Source organism: Haliotis cracherodii, unplaced genomic scaffold (genome assembly GCF_022045235.1).
Source record: "Haliotis cracherodii isolate W230 unplaced genomic scaffold, xgHalCrac1.p SCAF_4, whole genome shotgun sequence".
Taxonomy (NCBI): Eukaryota; Metazoa; Mollusca; class Gastropoda; order Lepetellida; family Haliotidae; genus Haliotis; species Haliotis cracherodii.
Genome location: NW_027266297.1, coordinates 72,625,778 through 72,645,708, shown reverse-complemented (window position 1 = coordinate 72,645,708; position 19,931 = coordinate 72,625,778). Strand labels below are relative to the sequence as shown.

The window sequence follows — 19,931 nt, the reverse complement described above, 5'->3', positions numbered from 1 at the left end:
CCCATGCTTGTCGTAAGAGACAACTAATGGGGCTTGACGGTCAGGCTTGCTGACTCGGTTGATGCATGTCGTCGCATGTAGATCGATGCTTATGATGTCAATCACTGGATTGTCTGGTCCATATTCAATTAGTTACGAATTGCCATCATATAGCTGTAATATTGCTGAGTGTGGTGTTAACAACAAACAAAAACAAATCAAATCAAACTGAAATGAAAACATAAATAGAAATGACATCTAATCAAGCACCTTAAGAAACAGGTTTCATTTATTGTTATAAATAGTCTGTAGCCTGTAGTAGTAATGCAAGTAGTCCATTGGCAGTGATTCTCTCCTTTATGTGACTTGTTATAAGTTAGTAATAACGATAAAATAAATATTAAGTTCCTGTCCAGCTTTCTGAGATATTATCACATGTAGTGACGTCAACAGGTAATCCAGTCCTATGTTTTATTTTTATTATCTTTTTTTCAGAGGAGGAAATGCACCATCTTATGTCTACAGATTATTAAGCGAACTTTATCATCCAGATGACCATGAACTTTGACCTTTGACCAGTATCAGTATGACCTCATGGGATCTGTACAGCTTATTATGAGAGCAGGAAGTAGAGGAACGCTGTCAGGTCGTGCAGAACCAGGAAACAGTGCTGTAATAATTTGACTTTTGCACATCTACATATTTGAAGCTGGCATGAAGGAAGGGTTTATCTTAGGATTAAAATGTGTTTTGTAAACATCATGTTGACACTGGATTACATGCACAGACTAGGATCTGAAATAACAATTAAAACTCTTAGGTTCCAAAGAGTTAAATATGATAGGAAGCCAATTAACATGACAGCATTTTTATCAAGATGAAAATTGACCCCAGGTTTTAAACAATTTCTCGCTAAAACAATATGGCTGTTCTTCTCCACCAGTGTTTCAAAGATCACTTGTGGGCCATTTGTTGTATATTTCAAATTCAAACACACGTTGAATACTTTAAAGTTTCATATCCTTTATATGAAAATTGTTGAACCATTCATTAAACAACGGGGTGTTATCTTGCCTTGAAGGAGGCATGCTGGCACCATGGTTCACAGGACAGAGTTGCATCTTGTGTCTTTGTTGTTTAACGCCACCAGCAATATTCCAGCTATATGAAGGCTGTCTGTAAATAATCAAGTCTGGACGAGACAATCCAATGATTGACATCATGAACATCGATCTACGCAATTAAAATACGATGACATGCATCAACCAAGTCAGCGAGTCTGACCACCTGATCTCATTAGTTGCCTCTTACGACAAGCATAGTCGCTATTTATGGCAAGAATGGGTTGCTGAAGACCTATTCTACCCCGGATCTTCACGGGTCGAGTTGCCAAAAATCTGCGGATAGCAGGATCCAGTCTTGGACTCAATCTGATTATGAGCTTTGGTTTGTCAGCACTATGGTAAAAAGATGGGCATGGCCAAAGTAAATGTCTATGATCTACTTTGGGCTTTCCTGCAACAGAAGCTGACAGGTAACCATGGTAACTGAAACACTGTTCAGAGTGGCATTAAAGGATGTTTAAAGAACTTGTTATCATTTGATAGGATGACTGATTGTGTGTATACTCAACAATGTTATACCCCAACATATGCATGCATATACCACAAGCTATGTAGCCTTTGGGTAATTTTTATCAACAAGCGAACATTCATTTTAAGGAGGAGTGAGTGAGTATGGTTTTACGCCGCTTTTAGCAATATCACGGCGGGGGACACCAGAAATGGGCTTCACACATTGTACCCATGTCGTTAATCAAACCCGGGTCTTTGGCGTGACGAGCGAACGCTTAACCACTAGGCTACCCGCCCGCCCCTTTTAAGGAGGAAGTTTTGTAGGTAAATGAAAATCAACAAAATATCTGTTATAACTTTATTACAGCTAATGTGTCTGTAAATACAAAAATTCAAAAACAAGTTATAAGGAACTGTTCCCTTGTTATAAAATATTTCTTTTGCGATATACTCACAGGTGACAAACCTCTGGATTACTTTGACTTCAAACCATTGCCCATGCACTAAACAAACATGTAAATTGTGATGATAGTAGGTTACATAGGGTTAATGTGGAAATGTAGATATCAGAGTTCTACATACGTCAAACGTCAAACAGTAGATGAAGCAGGTGACAGACCTTCATAGAATATGCGGACACAACATGTTACATGTTACAGGCATGTTACAGGCCAACCTGTTACAGGTTTCAGGTATGTTACAGGCCAACCAGTTACATGTTACTGGCCAACCAGTTACATGGTTCAGGCATGTTACAGGAAAACCAGTTACATGTTACAGGCCAACCAGTTACATGTTACAGGCATGTTACAGAAAAACCAGTTACATGTTTAGAAGTTGACTTTTGGTTTAAGGTCCATTACATCAAAATACAAAAATTTATGCAGTAGATAGTTCATACTATACTGCTAAAAAAATCATTCTTTCATTTTACTGTAGCTAATCTGTCATGCCATGACAGACTAACTACAGTAATAGTAAAGAATTGGTGGTCCTTCACTTCCTTTGAGTAGTGTAGATGAATCTGTAAAGGAAAATTTGCAAAGTCGTTGCTGAAAGGTTGATTTGAAATATATCTTTTGTATCACATTGTCCATTTAATTAAATTTTGACGTGACTATATGTCTTTATGAATTCATGCAATGGATTCTATAAATTGTATAAATTGTATATTCTAACCTTTGTATCTCATGAGTGAGTGAAAATGTATGAACACATCAAATATTGCCTTGGGTTGATTGCGGCCATGGTTTGAAGCCCAATATAAGTGTTAGCACTACCAACGAAATAGAAAACCCACAAATTGTCAGGTAATGTATGCTACAACCAAACAAGTGCCATAACCCAGTCCACAAAAAACACACTGGATATTACAAAATATAAATAATCACATGGAATATGACATACCATATTTGCCATAATAAGTGTCCTAGGCACTTAGAAAATGCCTTTTCTCCAGTGTTAACATGCCAGCAATGTGTGAAAACTCAATGTCAGCGTGTAGTATATACATCCTGTCTACGATATACATCCTGTCTACGATATACATCCTGTCTACACAGCTGTACTTTCTGTCCAAAAATAGTTTAGGGCTTAGGACAGGGTGCTTACGTTGTTGAAAGACAACTTGCAATCTTGGGTCTAGAAGTTGGCCAGGAGGTGCTGATTGGAGCGGTGCACTTAATACGGTGAATATGGTACACCTCATGACAAACCCCATGACAAACCTCATGACAAACCCCATGGACTAAGTACAGCAACCCACAATGCAGGATGAACCCTGGTCTGTCAGCATCCAGACTGACACCACACCTTAGATTTTCCTGTCACAGGAATTCAACATGCGATATGATGGAAATACTGTTCAAAGCTGCTTCTACAACTGTTTCCCTCACTGGACAGATACAGCACCCTGAGACTGGGAATGCTTGTTGGTATCCCCGATGAATGCAGGTGTGGCCTCTCATCCTGTTTCTCGTTACAGTAGGCCACACATGAAAGAGATTTCATCAATATGTTCTGAATGATTCCTGACCCTGCTGACAATCTAGGACCAGCTTGGAGTGGAGGGGATAAATATCTATATTGCATATCATCATGTAAGAGAGGCAGGTGAAAATCCTGTAAAATATCATTGGCTATGGACTAAATAAAATGTCATTCTTTTCAAACTAAAATACAAGATGGGTTTATTGAACATTGGTAATTGAAAAGTTAAGAGTTCTATGGAGTCTTGAATGGAGTCACAGGGAAGTTAAATACAGTTGCTAAGGCCACACTTTTTTAATTTTGTTTTTCATGGATTTATTCCAGCTTTTCCACTCAAGGTTGGTCAAAACATAAATAGCTATGTTAATCATTTATTTATTTGAAAGTCATTCTGTAGTGGAGTCAAAACTGCAGCTGGCTTCTTGAATCACCGATAGTGATATAGTATGTAACATTTTGTGTAGTATAAGAGGAACTATATTACTACTGGGAGACATAATAAAAATGAATATTGTTATGTTTAATTTATTTCTTGTCCAGCTGCTTTTCAGTAGAGGCGGTGGGCCTGTGAAGCAAAAAATACAAAATGTGTGGCCTTATACCCAGTATGGGGCTGCTTGACTTGTTCCTGGGGATATTTCTCTATTGAAACAAATCCTTTACTATGCTTTTGATAGGATAACCACCGTGACAATCTGATCCTAAGCAGCTTTAAGAAACTTACAGTTTACATCACAAAAACAGGTAATTAACCACATGGAAGTAGTATTCTGAAACTTCATTGCACTCTTTACAAATGTTCTAGGGTCTGAAATGAAATTCATGGATTAATTATGCATTAAATAAATAAATAGAAAATAAATATATGTGTATGATATATACAATTATTATTGTACACGGTTGTAGATTTATAAGTCAAAATATCACAAAGAACCTGGAACTAGTTGACTGGTGGACAGGACTGGATTATGGTACAGTGTACAGCTCTACATAAAAACTACACAACACCATTGCCCTGTCAACACAAGCAGAAATATTCGTCAGGAATATAGCTTATCAGAATGTTTGGAAAGTCACACTTTACCTGTACATGCATACCATTACTTGAGCTGTTACACTGATTCGAACAGTATTGATGACAGACTAATACCATGTGGCTGATTGGAGTAAGAATTGATCCTCAAACAGATAGAAATAACGACGCAGGTGGATATCTAGTATAAACATCAGGGTATGAATAGGGGTCACTGGACCGTGAATAACGGACTGGTATTATTCTTCCATGGTGACCTTCACTGAAGTTGACAAACATTTCAGAGTATAATTGAAATATACTTTTTGGTATTAAGGGATTGGAAAGCACATTTGAACCCGATATGTAATAACATTAACCCTGTAGCTCCATACTGAACTGAGAAATGGCGACCATAGTTCTGTAGTAGGTAGCTAGCGATACACGGAATTTGTACAATGAAGCATATTCCTGTGTCATGAACGCTACATGTAGAAAGAATGACCTGATCCAATGCTAATATCACAAAGGGAAATCATATGCTCCCAGGGGTAAAATATGACTGCACTCTGTAGTGGAGTTGGGTTTTATGCCACTTTTGGCAATATTAATTAAACCTGGGACTTCGGTGAGACAGGAGAACACTTTAACCACAAGGCTAGCCCACCACCCCTCTTAGCTCTGGTCACTGCTTGGACAAGTCATATTCTATCTATTGTGTAATGACAGGTTAATACTTGATATCAGGATGCACAGACTGGCAGTACTGGACTTGTTGCATAATCATATATCTTTTGCAAGTCAAGGCATTTATTTATTAGTTAATGACTTAAGCATGTTTATCTTTCAACTCCTACAAAGCTGATTATATTAGTTTCCTTTTGGACTTAACATCCTACAGGTCATGTGTAGGAAGTTAACATCATACAGGTCATGTGTAGGGATTTAACATCATACAGGTCATGTGTAGGAATTTAACATCATACAGGTCATGTGTAGGGATTTAACATCATACAGGTCATGTGTAGGGATTTAACATCATACAGGTTATGTGTAGGGATTTAACATCATACAGGCCATGTGTAGGGACTTAACATCATACAGGTCATGTGTAGGGATTTAACATCATACAGGTCATGTCTAGGGATTTAACATCATACAGGCCATGTGTAGGGACTTAACATCATACAGGTCATGTGTAGGGATTTAACATCATACAGGCCATGTCTAGGGACTTAACATCATACAGGTCATGTGTAGGGATTTAACATCATACAGGCCATGTGTAGGGACTTAACATCATACAGGTTATGTGTAGGGACTTAACATCATACGGGTCATGTGTAGGGACTTAACATCATACAGGCCATGTGTAGGGACTTAACATCATACAGGTTATGTGTAGGGACTTAACATCATACAGGCCATGTGTAGGGACTTAACATCATACAGGCCATGTGTAGGGACTTAACATCATACAGGTCATGTGTAGGAAGTTAACATCATACAGGTCATGTGTAGGGATTTAACATCATACGGGTCATGTCTAGGGATTTAACATCATACAGGCCATGTGTAGGGACTTAACATCATACAGGTCATGTGTAGGGATTTAACATCATACGGGTCATGTCTAGGGATTTAACATCATACAGGCCATGTGTTGGGATTTAACATCATATGGGTCATATGTCTAGACATGTTCTGACAGATAACTTTCATGGTGTTGGTTGACAGGGTAAGGGTTAATAATCACCACATGACTCATCACACAATCACAGAACACACATCAATATATGTAGAACATATATGCCTCTACAGCATCTAACACACGAACACATTGTTTTAAATAGGATGGAATGCAGGAGGTTGATGAACTTAAAAACATTAAATATATTACCACACATTTCTCTTGAAAATATAACACGGATACTTGTGACTCATGGAGACGTGAAATCTACAGGAATATTTGCACCGTTGTCCATTCTGGGTTGGAAGGGAGACTATTGCCTCGAGATACTGTAGGAATGAAGGACGGAGATGGCATTGGATGGTGGCGTCAATGGACAGTTTGGAACGTGGGCTATGTAGTGTATACAACATGGGTGGGAGGACCGTGGACATTGTCAGTTTCTACTTCTGACATTAAGTACATTATGCTGTGAACAAATGTAATGATATGTTTTTTAGAATGTTCATGATAGGTTTGAGATGTTCTTATTTTGATTCAATATATCTTTAGTTTCAATCTGAATTAATACAGATAATATTAGATAAAAACAACAGATTATGATTGTGACATTGTTTTCATATTATAACGACATCAATACATATTGTGACCTGATTCTAGATACAGTAACAGTAAATGAAATATGTTGATAATATTAAATTGATTCACATATTTTGATTGTTTTTTTAAATGAAACAATGTTATCAAGGCTTAAAAAGCAATCTTCATGATTTGGTCATGACTTATGTGACTTATACATTGCATTAAAAGCAGCAGTACCATTGTATAAAGAAAAGTTACATTATCTCCCTTCCTTAAATAAACCAGGATGGGTTTTCCCTCACAGCTAAATTGAGTGTCCTATCAAATCACAGCTGTGTGAGACATGCACACAAGTTCATCTTCCATGTCATATTGTTCTCATATATAGCAGATCTTAGCTCTCGCTAAGGCTTTGTGGAGCAGTAGGGCGCACAAAGATCGAATTTTAATAAGATTGTATTGTGCTAAGTGAAATCTCTGCACAAAGTTTCTGATAATAAATTACACGAGAAGTGACACTAGGGGATAATAAAGTTATATATTACTTCTTAAAAATTAATTCACATGGATGGTTTGTTTCTTTGCAATAAAGAATTGGGTGTTGTTTAACTTCTTTAGAGTAGTATATCAAGGATATTCTTACAATGTGGATGACTTACTGTAAATGGGACACACACGACACTATGAACACATCAATTTCTAGGAATGATCTAAGTGTTGCCTTGTTTTGGTTAGCATTATGATAGTAAAAGCACCAGTTAATAATGAAAATAGGATGTTCTATGAAATGACAACAGTTAACTACCAAGTGATACTTCTACAACCGGACATCATTAAAAAAAGGACAAAATATACACCTTTCACTCTCCCTCGAAAGAGAGGACGGACTTGAGCCTACTTCACATTCACTATTGCAGTATTTCCTCGGACGGTCTTCTTGGAATGTTTCAAGTTTCTTCCAAAGTCAAAACAAATTAAAATGAGGGTAGGTCCAATACAAATAAATAGTTAGGATATGTATAACAAATGTTGTATAAATGAAAACTATGATCCTGGTTATAATTTAGCAAGGAACAAGCACCACTTCATACATCAGCTGGACGGACAATTAGAGATGACTCGGGTACCTGTATGTTAGGACGGACAGCTAGAAATGACTCGGGTATTAATATGTTCGGACGGAGTCAAAAACTTAAATAGATCATAAATATGTTAGGACGGATGGCATTTAGGATACACAAACTTGAGTAACAAAGGAATGGTACCCACTGTTGGGGTGAAAATAATTATGCTTTGCGATGTCATTGACAATATCATTACAATGATATGGAGCAATATTGGAAATGGACGGCAGCATCACGGAATGCTGAGCTCAAAAATTGCCAAGCATTGAACACCTCAGGAATAAATAAACTTCCATTATAAAAGCAAATTGTATAGCAAAATCCATAAATATTGTGAAGACATTGGACGGATAACGATGTCATGACACGACGCCGCGGGCGAGTTCTATGAGAGCCAGTGCAGAGATCCATTTGTCTCTTTGTTCAGTCTGCTGTAACGGGGAGGTCAACGACATGTGCCCGCTCTTTTTAGCCTCAAGGTTTTCTTCATCGTCTTTGTCGTCGTAGAGACGGCGTTTTACAGGTGACTTGAGTTGACTTCGTTCCTTGCGCTGGGCATCATACCTGCAACAGTTGACAAGGCAACTTTAGAGAAGAACCTGACAAGGGGCATTGGGACTGTGATAGTCTGTTTCACAGTCCCTGAAACTTAGTATAACCCTTCTGCCCAGCCCTTCCTGAAATACAAAAGCTCGAAATCATGCAAATCTAGATTTCCTTGGGGTTCTGAATCTCCTATCTCCCTAGGACTTATTTTCATTTAAATGGAGTTATTGGGTTCTATCAAAATAATATATTTTTAGGGACAAAGTGTTTGTCTAGAAGGAAGGAATAGCCTACATCCCATAGTCACACATCTTTTCCTGACAAGGGAGTTACCTAACTATAAAAGTCCAGTGAGTTACCTGACTATAAAAGTCCAGTTTCCAGAGACAAGGGAGTTACCTGGCTATAACATTCCAGTTTCCAGAGACAAGGGAGCTACCTGGCTATAAAAGTCCAGTTTCCAGAGACAAGGGAGTTACCTGATTATAAAAGTCCAGTTTCCAGAGACAAGGGAGTTACCTGATTATAAAAGTCCAGTTTCCAGAGACAAGGGAGTTACCTGACTATAGAAGTCCAGTTTCCAGAGACTAGGGAGCTACCTGGCTATAAAAGTCCAGTTTCCAGAGACAAGGGAGCTACCTGGCTATAAAAGTCCAGTTTCCAGAGACAAGGGAGCTACCTGGCTATAAAAGTCCAGTTTCCAGAGACAAGGGAGTTAACTGACTATGTGAGTAAGTTTTCCGTCCTTGCCGAACTTGGCTGAATTATGGAGTTATATTTTAGCTGGACTAACGAGTCTGCATTGTCCAATCGCAATTGCGTAACAAAATCGACATCCGGTTTATAAACAACATTGCGACTGCCAACAGATTTCGGTTGATTGCGGTATTTGCAGAGCATGTGTAACTTCATCAATGAGATGGTCTTGTCTGGGCATAGCCATTTTGTTTGAAGCAAAGGCATGTGGTGCGAGGTGGATTTGTGGATAGGAGGGACGTAGTAGGAGCAACACTCGTAAGACACAGGCCTAGTTCGCCAATAGTAGAAACAGACTTTTAGAGTCAGTTAATTTCCTTTTCAATCAGTTCACTCCCTTGCCTCGGGAAGATGAGTGTCACAGTGATAACGTCCTTTCACAGGTTTTCAACTAAAAAATTTTTTAAAAGCTATTTAGGGAGGCTTTTGAAAAATACATACCAAAATAACGTAATTTAAAACTTGTCACTGTGAACAAGGTATTGTCAGTGGTTTTAAGTTTATTCTTAATATTTAGCCAATTAATAAAGCAGCTTTAGTGTTTGTTATAGGAAGAGGTTGCAATCCCCAATAACTAGCTGTTATAGCTGTAGATATATACAAAGGCTGGAATCATACAAAGTTCTGTATTTCTTTTGTAACTTATAATAGCACTGATGAAGTGCATGGCTATTGGTCATAGTTTCGCCAATATCAAATTGTATAACGATACGAAGGGAGATAATGTGGTATTTTATGTCTGCTTCAGTTACAAACTCTAAATAGTGATAGCCAGATAAGAAAGCTTTATATATGTAGCATGTTGACACTAAGTGTTTTATGGGTGAAACTCTTACCGTATCAGCCACTGTTGAACTTCGTAGCTGTTACTTTTGAAGGTGGGAGATGACGTAATGTCTGTCTCTACCCGCTGCAGGGAAGCATACGGGTGGTCCGGACAGTGGCGGTTAGCATGCGTGAAGCGACTTTGGCAATCTGAAACATAGAACGACCCAATGACTCCTTGTTACCTAAAAAGAACCATAGCGGTCTCCGACTGGTAAACACAAGCACATGTAGACAGTCACTTTATGGTATTCGGGTTATGAAAACTTACGAAATTACATGCTACCAGTGACGGTTTGATTTGATTCTGTTCTTGGAAGCCAGGGCACAATTTCAGAACGAAAGAGGGGCGTGTATTAGAGTGGGCGTGGCTCGCCCATTGCAACATCCACCGTAACATGATCAGGGAAGCTATGACAAACATTATATCTGGATTTATCGGTTAATTTAATACTGACAGTTATGAATTATTCTTTTTTATTACATTTGGTTCTTGTGTATATAACGCACAATCTGCCAACAGAGGGCGCTTGCACAACCATGCAGGCTTGACGGAAAGAACGTGAGATTGTCTTACAAGAACAAACAGCTGTGTAGGAAAGGGTGGTGGTGATTTTCTACGGAGATTTGTGGAGAATCTACTCAATCATAAATGTTGTTGAGAAAACATTCCTTTGCACAGATAGATATTTTACACAAGGCACGTGCCACCAAGGCTCGCTAAATACGATGTTTATTCATAATACAGGATATTTACCATCCCAAAACACACTCGCGTGATAACCTCGATTTATCTTTTATTTTGTAGCAGCTGTCATGTGTTGTGTCTGCAAACCTTGATAAATATTGAAGTTATTTTTTCAGAATTTGGCTTAAGTAGGGCGGGTCAAGTTTAACAGTTAGCTGCATGCCAGCATTATATAGCCGACATTAGGCACAAACAAAACAATTTGTCACCGTTTTTCACAATGGATAAAAATACACTTTAACCTGCCCCACGCGGTCTCCGCTAGGTAGGTGTTGAACATACGTGTCTTCATATTATAAGCCACACTTCTTCTTTATCTGGTTTACGGTAAAACAGGTCGGTAAGACGGTAAAACAGGTCGGAAAGACGGAAAACATAATCCAATTTGTAATACTTCCTCAATATGTAAAATAGACAGAAAAGAAACTGGGGGCGGGTGCAATAGAGAGAAAAATAGACAGGTTTTAACTATAGTATTTTAATTACTTTATTTATATCGACAGCGACAGTTAATGAGGTTGTTTTGGAATTTTATTTCTGATCGGTGGAATAAAAACTCCCCGCCGCTTTTCAGTACTATATGTTTTTCGCATTTTATTTTTAAAAAAGAAGACAGCAAAAAACGTCTGGCCTATCAGCAATTAATATATACATGCAAAAATTAGTGAAGCTAGGAAACCCGTCCAAGTTATGGCAACAGGTATAGAATGTGCTGATTCAAAAACAACTCATCATTGTTTCTTTCTGTAATTTTAACTGTCCTGGACACGAGCAAAAGCGTGACACACTTAACAATTCGGTACACGGAAATGAATATCCTGTATTTTTGTTTCCCTCACTGGAAAAAGTTGTTTAAGAAACTATCATTATGTTATGTGTTGACATGGTGAACGGGGGTAGGGGGTGGGGCACAACAGTAGGAGGAACAGCGCAAGCACGTGCTACATGGCATACGTCGTTCTAGCCTGCACCATGACCGTGGAATATATTTATTTTATGAAAATATAAAAAATCTAGAAACGCATACAAAAGCAAGTCTAGCCAGCTCTAGCTAGCCCTATTCCACAAACTCTGAAATCAGCATAGGGAGAGTCGAGTCAAGAAGGATATTGTGTAACATAAGATTTCAGAGTCTAACGTCGTTGCTGACTGACAACATGCGCTACTCAGCTGATATGAAACAGTTGATTCTTGAGGTGTATGATTTCTTTCAACGTGAAGCAGAAAGAGTAAAACCAGTTCATGCCATTAATTAAGCTTATGAATATCTTGGTATGTCTTCTAACAACGTGAAAATTGTTGTCCGTCGGCGAGACTCTAGCAGCCAGGCGGAGCAGGAGGGCAACAAATCAAAACCAAGTAGAGTTGATAAATTAGACAATTTTCAGAAAAATGAAGTCAGACGTGCAATTGTGAAACTGCATTCAAAAAACAAGTACATGCCACTAAGACACTTGAAGAAATACCTTGAAAATGAACATGATTTAATCGTTACAAAATACAAGCTATGGCAACTTCTGGATACATTTGGATACAGATAAAAAAAAAGCGATGAAAACAGGGCTCTGTTATGTAAACGATCTGACATCCTTCGTCTCCGAAATCATTATGGTCGAACCATCAAGCAGACACATGAAGAAGGATATGAGCCTGTCTTCCAAGATGAGACGTGCGCAAATGCCTCTCACACAGCCAGCAGTCAGTGGGTACCCAGTGGGGACTGTAAGGAGTCTGTGTAAGGCTGTATAATAAGTCATAAATGGGAAAAGGTGAAAGACCTAACGTTCTCCATGCTGGATGTGTTGGTCAGGGGTTTCCCCAGGCTGTGACCTCATCTTTCGAGCCAAGGCCAACAGGGCGTACCATACCACACAGAAATGAACGGCAAGGTATTCCTGGACTGGGTGAAAAATTATTTGGTCCCTGCTTTGGCTGCCCAGTCCTATATCATCATGGACAATAATCCATGTCACAGAATGCAGGATTCAGGCAGCAAGGCCACAACGTCTAAATAGCTTTAAAGGACAAAATGGTGACGTTGCTGCAACGGTTGAATATGATCTTTCCTTCCAGGGCTACAAAACCACGACCACGATGATTGACAAGGTCAAGGTCCTGCCGTCTTACGTCTTCCCCATAACCACTGGGATCTGAGTGAGTGAGTGAATGAATTGGGTTTAACGCCGCTTTTAACAATATTCCAGTTATATCAGCTTAATGTGGGAGGAAAGTTCGAAGTGATCGTCCTTCCACTTGTATATTTGATTGCTAATGAAACGGCCGAGCAGGGAGTACGATACAAGATATGTATTGCTTGGACTAAATGGGTTGTTGAGCAGAAAGTACTCATTTGAAGGTTTCCACACATACCACTAAAAACTATGAACATTACTATAGTTATGCCATGACAGACTGAAAGAATTGGGTTATCTTTAACTTCCTTTTAGTTGGTTGGTTTGTTGTTTAACGCCGCACTCCGCAATATTCCAGCTATATGAGGGCGGTCTGTAAATAATCGAGACAATCCAGTGACTGACATCATGAGCATCGAGCCATCGATACGGATGACATGCATCAACCAAGTCGGCGAGCCTGACCACTCAGTCCGGTGAGTCGCCTCTTACGACAAGCATAGCTGCCTCTTATGACAAGCATGGGTTGCTGAAGGCCTATTCTACCCCGGATCTGTGAATGGACTGAAGGCGTGTGTTATAGTGGATGAAGGTAGGTGCACAGTTTGACATGTATCTCCTCACTCGATATTGATGCACTTTGGTCATGCTACTACATGCACACGTTGTGAAGGCGAGCCCAGCGTAAACTGACACATTAGCAAATGCATTCCACCCGGTCCGTGTCTCTTCTTACACACGTTGTACTCGGCTACTGATGACTACGCATAGATACGAGTGATTTGATGACACTCACAATAGTCTAGCCATTCAAGTCCTTAATCGCCTTAACGGGACGCTAGAAGGCGACTAACGGGATCGGGTGGTCAGGCTCGCTGACTTGGTTGATGCATGTCATTGATCCCAATTGCGTGGATCGATGCTCATGATATTAATCACTGGATTTTCTGGTCCAGCCTCGATTATTTACAGACCGTCGTCATATAGCTGGAATATTGCTGAGTGCGGCGTTAGACAACAATCAAAAAAACAAACAAACAAAAAAAACTTGTGTGGATCGATGCTCATGGTCACTCTCTGAATTGTCCAGACTCGATTATTTACAGACCGCCGTCATATAGCTGGATTATTGTGGAGTGCGTTAAACAACAAACAAACAAAAGGAAGACTGTTCATAAACCACCTAAAACGGCAAGTGTCCTCGTTATTGAACCATGCCCGACTGACAATCTGATGATCAACTCCTTGTGAAATCTCTACAAGATGTCTTGACAACTGCTACTGTCTATCTTGAAGCCTGGGACACCAGGGACGTGTCAACATGACACGGGCTATAAACGTCCACCGACACAACAAGTGTTGGCGTGTGTCTGGTGAAGTGAGTGTCAACAGACGTTCCTGTATCAACATCCACACCAACAAAACACGGCCACTGCCTCAAATACCGCTTGACTGTTTCCGCGTTTGGTGATATTTTGAACAGAAACCGCTCTATATGTCCGGTAACATATGGGACGCGTTTCACTGATGAGTTCAGTATACTGCCCTTCAGGATGAGCGATTACACGAGGTGAGGTGAAATGGAGTTGAACGTCGCGTCCAAGATTATTGCACTTGTGTGTGTGTGGCTTGTACTAGTTCGACTAATGCCGATTCTATAGTGCTAGTGAACTGAGGTGCATTTTCGCAGTTTAACATGAATCCCCCACTCAGGCACAGTATACTGACTCCGAGCCAACCAGTCCTTGTTTTAGCCCCTTAATACCGAGCGTAAGGCAGGATAACAACAAGTACCATCTTTTATCGTCGATCGAACCCCGGTCCTACCACTCTCCGGGCGGACACTCTACCACTAGACCACAACATCTACGTGCGCGCGCGCGCACACACACACACACACACACACACACACACACACACACACACACAAAATAATATACATGTATCACTTACATGCTGATATATTTACTCAGGTCGCGTTCCTAACAAATAAATACAGTGCGCCCATGAAACCAGCAACTTCACAGTCTGCTGGCCAATCAGTTTATTAACCGCAAGGGGTATCTGACCTGCTTTGCACATTTTAACTTCATGGTATATTAGTCATCGTTAGTAGCCAATACTATTGCGAAACAACTAATGCGGAATATGGTATTAGTGTTTTATACTATAATCCAACACTATTCGGATAATTCCCCTCTGAAAATAGATTTTTCTTGTGCGTTGTCGCCCAACCGTGTCCGCCTCCAGGGCTCGGCTTGGTGTTCAGTGAAGCTTGGTGAAATCATGCATGTACATGGCGCTTCCAGCACAACTCGGGGGAAAGTAGGTCAATGAACGTCAATACCTTGAGCCCCGCCATGGAAATGTAAATTGATATGAACTATACGAACTTCATAAAATAGAATTTATCTCTTATAAATTGGTTTCACAGTATTAAAGAAGTTGTTATCCATAAAATTGTGTCTATCTTGAAATTGGTTTCAGATGTGGAAAATCGGAATTGATAGAATTCCTATAACTACACAAGGCATGTCATCTCCTATAAACAAAATATTAAATTCATTCACCACAGGAATAGGTTTATACATGACCAATTAACTAAAAGCATGAATATCAAATCTGAATAGAAACAAATCGTCCCAAAACACTGCATATAAATGATGAGACGGGCAGAGCCAATAGGGAAAATACCGGGGAGCTCCGTTACCACCCATCCCTTGTTCGGGATGTTTGTTCACTTCGAGACTTCAGTAAAATGTGCATCCACCCCCTCCTTTTTTCAAACCCAGGACCCAGTTTTAGTGTTAGCGAAAACTCTATTTGCTCTGCGGCCATTCACTATGGACGCGTGACTCGGGAAGATCCGGGTAACAGAGTAGGTCTTCAGCAACCCATGCTTGTTGGTTGTTTGGTTGGTTTGTTGTTTAACGCCGCCCACAGCAATATTCTAGCTATATGACGGCGATCTGTTTATAATCGAGTCTGGACCAGACAGTCCAATGATTAATATCACAAGCATCGATCCACGCAATTGGGAGCGATGACATGCATATTTGTGAATAGCAGATCAGTCTCGAAAACAAGGCGGAGTTCAGTTGCAAAATGTTAAAAAGATATCATTTATAATCCAGTGACTGTTAGCAACCCATGCTTGCCGTAAAAGGCGACTGTGTTTGTCGTAAGAGACTAACGGAATCGGGTGGTCAGCCTTGCTGACTTGGTTGATGCATGTCATCGTTTCCCAATTTCATGGATCGATGATCATGATGTCAATGACTGGATTGCCTGGCTCAGACTCGATCATTACAGACCGCCGCCATATAGCTGTAATATTGCAGAATGCGTCGTGAACAACAAACACACAAAAAACAACGGACGTGTTGGGTTTACCTTGTACGGAGCAGGCGAAGGGCTTTTCTCCCGTGTGAAGACGCTGGTGTGTCTTCAGCTGTCCACTCTGACAGAAGGCCTTGCCACATCCCGGGAAGTCACATGAATACGGACGCTCACCTGTAGGAAAACAACGAACATTAACTCACTGAGACACGTGTACAGTAAGTCTATTTCGCCACCGTGTGTACACGTGAATGTCATGGGAATGGAGGAAACTTCTTTAAAATGCCTCTCTTCAGGAATCAAAATGACTCAAACCTTCCTACAGCAATTCCTCTGTGGGTGTTTTATTTGTCGTTCAATTAATTCTCTCGTATCATTTGTTTGATACACTTAGAAGACAAATGTTAAGACAAATAAAAAATATAGCGTTCGAATTTCAGTTGCCCCAAAGTGAAAGCGTGTTTGTTCATGTGAAACTGTCTTAGTGGAACAATTCTATGCACGACAAAGGACCAAAACAGATACATGTTTACCCATGCATGAACACGCGACGTGCACGGTATATACGGCTTGTGTTCACATGTACGTTTTTATCTCATGTTGGCATCAACTGTAGCTGTTCCCTCGACCCAATACACAGATGTATACCGCCTGTGAATGATCCTACTCACAATGTGTTCTGTAAAGATGAGATAAGTCAACTGGCATATGACTAATGGCCTCTTTTCTCAAATAGTATCGTTGGGTTTTTTCCTAAGCTCGTTGAGAACACACTCCAATATAGAGTGTCTAGAATCTTTGCCACGGGGTGTGTTTTAATGACATACTGAGGGAATAAATTGTAAACATTTGCATTTACTTGTGAAAATATATATATTACAAAATATATCAGACTATATACGAGTTGACTGACGGGCAAAGGTTGAGCTTGAACATATGATCTCCTATCTTATTAATAGAGTATATACGACTTGGACCCGTGAAGATCCGGGGTAGAATAGGTCTGCAGCAACCCGCGCATGCTTGTCGTAAGAGGTGACTAACGGGATCGGGCGGTCAGGCTCGCTGACTTGGTTGATGCATGTCATTGTATACCAATTGCTCATGCTCATGATGCCAGCCACTGGATTGTCTGATCCAGACTCGATTATTAACAGACTAGCTCATATGGCTGTAATATTGCTGAGTGTGTCGTTAAACAAAAGAATGTATGATGAACAGGACACCATATACAATAAACAGCAACGTTTTGGAAACAGGGATATGTTCTGTGTGGCATTTGGCATCGCCTCTTTAGTGGAAGTGTGAACTTGTACACACTTGGTCCAATCCAACAAATGTCTTCTAAATATTCTGCTGAGAAATATATAGAAAATAACATTCATCCTCAACGTCCTAGACATGTTCACATTTATACAGTACTGACACTATCTTACATTGCTACAAACAGTTTCGTAGCGACCATTCTTCAAACGTAATTTGAGGCACGATGCTCCAAATCATACATTGATAAGAATAATTATCATGTTTTTATCAAAAGTAACTCTAGCCAACAACGTTTGTCTGGCGTGTCACCTTATTCTTCTTGAGACGCTTATTAATATATTTCATGTACAATTACAGGCCAAAAAGAGAGCTGAACGCGCCAGTCGACTTGTCAACAATTCAGTTAATTAGTTGGTTGGTTGGTTGGTTTAACGCCGCACTCTGCAATATTCCAGTTTTAGCTTTATTAAATGTAATATATAGATATATATATATATATTACATTTAATAAAGCTAAAGCTGGAATATTGCAGAGTGTAAATGTGTAAATGTAATATATATATATATATATATATATATATATATATATAGACTCGGACACCTCAAAGTCGCTTGGAACATAGTGCCAGAGTTTAGACTGTGAGATGTGTATTGAGTTTTTATCTATTGAACACTAAAGGCTTTTAGCGCGGACAGTTTGGCTTGTGAATACACCATAAAGAAATACAATTGAATAGCCGTGAAAGAACTCCGAATGACAGTTGACGGGCCACCGATTCCTTGGCAACCCAAGAAAACACCGGGCTATGCGAGCGTGAAAAGGGGGTGTGGCCTTTTTGAACCACAACAATGTCACGTGCTTGACTTTCAGCTTGTTCAAACCCATCAAGCCTGAAGAATAACGGTCACCTAGAACATAACCTATTGTAGAGGGATACATTCAAAGGGAAGTAACTGTCGTATTATCATTAAAGCGTTTCGGGCTGATCATTGCTGCGATTCGATCGCGTGCGACCTTAAGAACCGTTCATTTAATATATTCAGTGCGAGACAAGGTGAAGTATACATGTCTACACAAGCAAACACACAGCTCTCGCTCGGACCTGTACGCATTCCTAATGGGACAAATATACCTGTTTCTCATCTGAAATTGTCAAATAATCCACAACCACAAAAAAAATATACTAGCTGTGATTATTGAAATATCCCGTTTACCCAGTGATTATACACAATAAAAAACCCCAGATCAATAATGAATTTTCGAATTTTAACACATATCCCCGAATGGAATAATACCATTCACAGATGTAAACTAAATAGTAAATATTCCAATTAGCTGCCGTCCCACCTGCAATCAATAGAGACAGGTGCACTAGCGTTCACTGCGTCTTGTGTAAATAATTGATGATGAATTATGCCGTATCGAACGCCGATCGATCAGTACCTAACAATAGCTAAATCTAGGCTGTGGCTGGACCGATGCCAACGTATGGCCATTTAAACCATCTGCGTTGGGACATACGTGAAATATAAACCGGTGATATTATAACTTGTAATAAGTAGTATAAATTCAGAAACAAATATTTATTTGAAAGTGCAATTAGGGGAACTGAAAGGAAGGAATTAAAGGCAGTGTCGGTTCATCGATTGCGTGAATAAAATCAAGTCGTATTTGATGGCCAACGTCATGAAAACAACCAAGCACAAAACAGCGAATACATGCATATGTTTATATTTATATTATATTGCAGAGGAAAAACTCACATCAACCAGTATTCTGTCTAGATAAACAGTCACCAAATGTTGTTAATTAAGTGTGTTGATGCGTTTGCATTATTAATGCAGCTTCTTAAACAAAGTCGTCCCTTCCCTACTAAATTATTATATATATATTTCTATTTTTTTTAAACAATATTCTAAAACCTCAACAAATTAGGGGTAGCTACCAATCAAATGAAGGTTCTTTCGGTGAACTAATTATCAGGAGGAATACACACATTTCACGATCTTCCAGTACTCTATCAAAAAATATATCTTACCTGTATGTGTTCTCAGGTGCGCCTGAAGTGACTTCTCGCGAGGAAACACACGACTACAAATCTGACAGCGAATTCTGCTCCTTGATGAATTCCCTTCTTGTATTAACGATGATATAGCGTCGGCCCTAGGTCTTCCCCGCTTGATCGCATCTTTACCGTTATACGAACTGGAGTCCCCATTTTCATCCTCAACCTCCCCCTCACGTGAAATAATGGGTGGCGAAAACTGGCAGGAATGGACTTCGTTACTCCAGGTTAACGGATGCATGGTGATTTGTGTCCGTGGATGTGGCAGTACTGGTGGAATGCATGGCCTACTTACATCGCAGG

At 39.7% G+C, this 19,931-nt stretch overlaps 2 protein-coding genes across 2 annotated transcripts in view; one reads left to right on the top strand and one right to left on the bottom strand.

The window, feature by feature from the left end:
• The window catches only part of LOC139478464 (translation initiation factor eIF2B subunit beta-like), a 13,995-nt gene extending 11,773 nt beyond the window's left edge, over positions 1-2,222 (top strand). Inside the window, exon 13 of the mRNA XM_071260932.1 lies at positions 475-2,222. Within this exon, the coding sequence (XP_071117033.1) occupies positions 475-547 (73 nt within the window). The 3' untranslated portion in view covers positions 548-2,222. The remainder of the gene's footprint in view (positions 1-474) is intronic.
• On the bottom strand, positions 1,910-19,931 carry LOC139478465 (zinc finger protein 367-like). Its single transcript, XM_071260934.1, has 4 exons — positions 19,602-19,931; positions 16,351-16,470; positions 10,089-10,227; positions 1,910-8,514 (listed from the first exon to the last, which is right to left on the bottom strand). The coding sequence occupies exons 1-4, from the start codon at positions 19,867-19,869 to the stop codon at positions 8,310-8,312; spliced, it is 732 nt and encodes a 243-aa protein (XP_071117035.1). The 5' UTR covers positions 19,870-19,931; the 3' UTR covers positions 1,910-8,309.

Coding starts and splice junctions, on each gene's coding strand:
- LOC139478465 (XM_071260934.1), bottom strand. CDS start 19,869: ATGCATCCGTTAACCTGGAGTAACGAAGTCCATTCCTGCCAGTTTTCG. Junction 16,471..19,601: donor GCACCTGAGAACACATACAG/GTAAGATATATT, acceptor GTTTTCCTACAG/GTGAGCGTCCGTATTCATGT. Junction 8,515..10,088: donor GTTCAACAGTGGCTGATACG/GTAAGAGTTTCA, acceptor CAACTGTTGCAG/GTATGATGCCCAGCGCAAGG.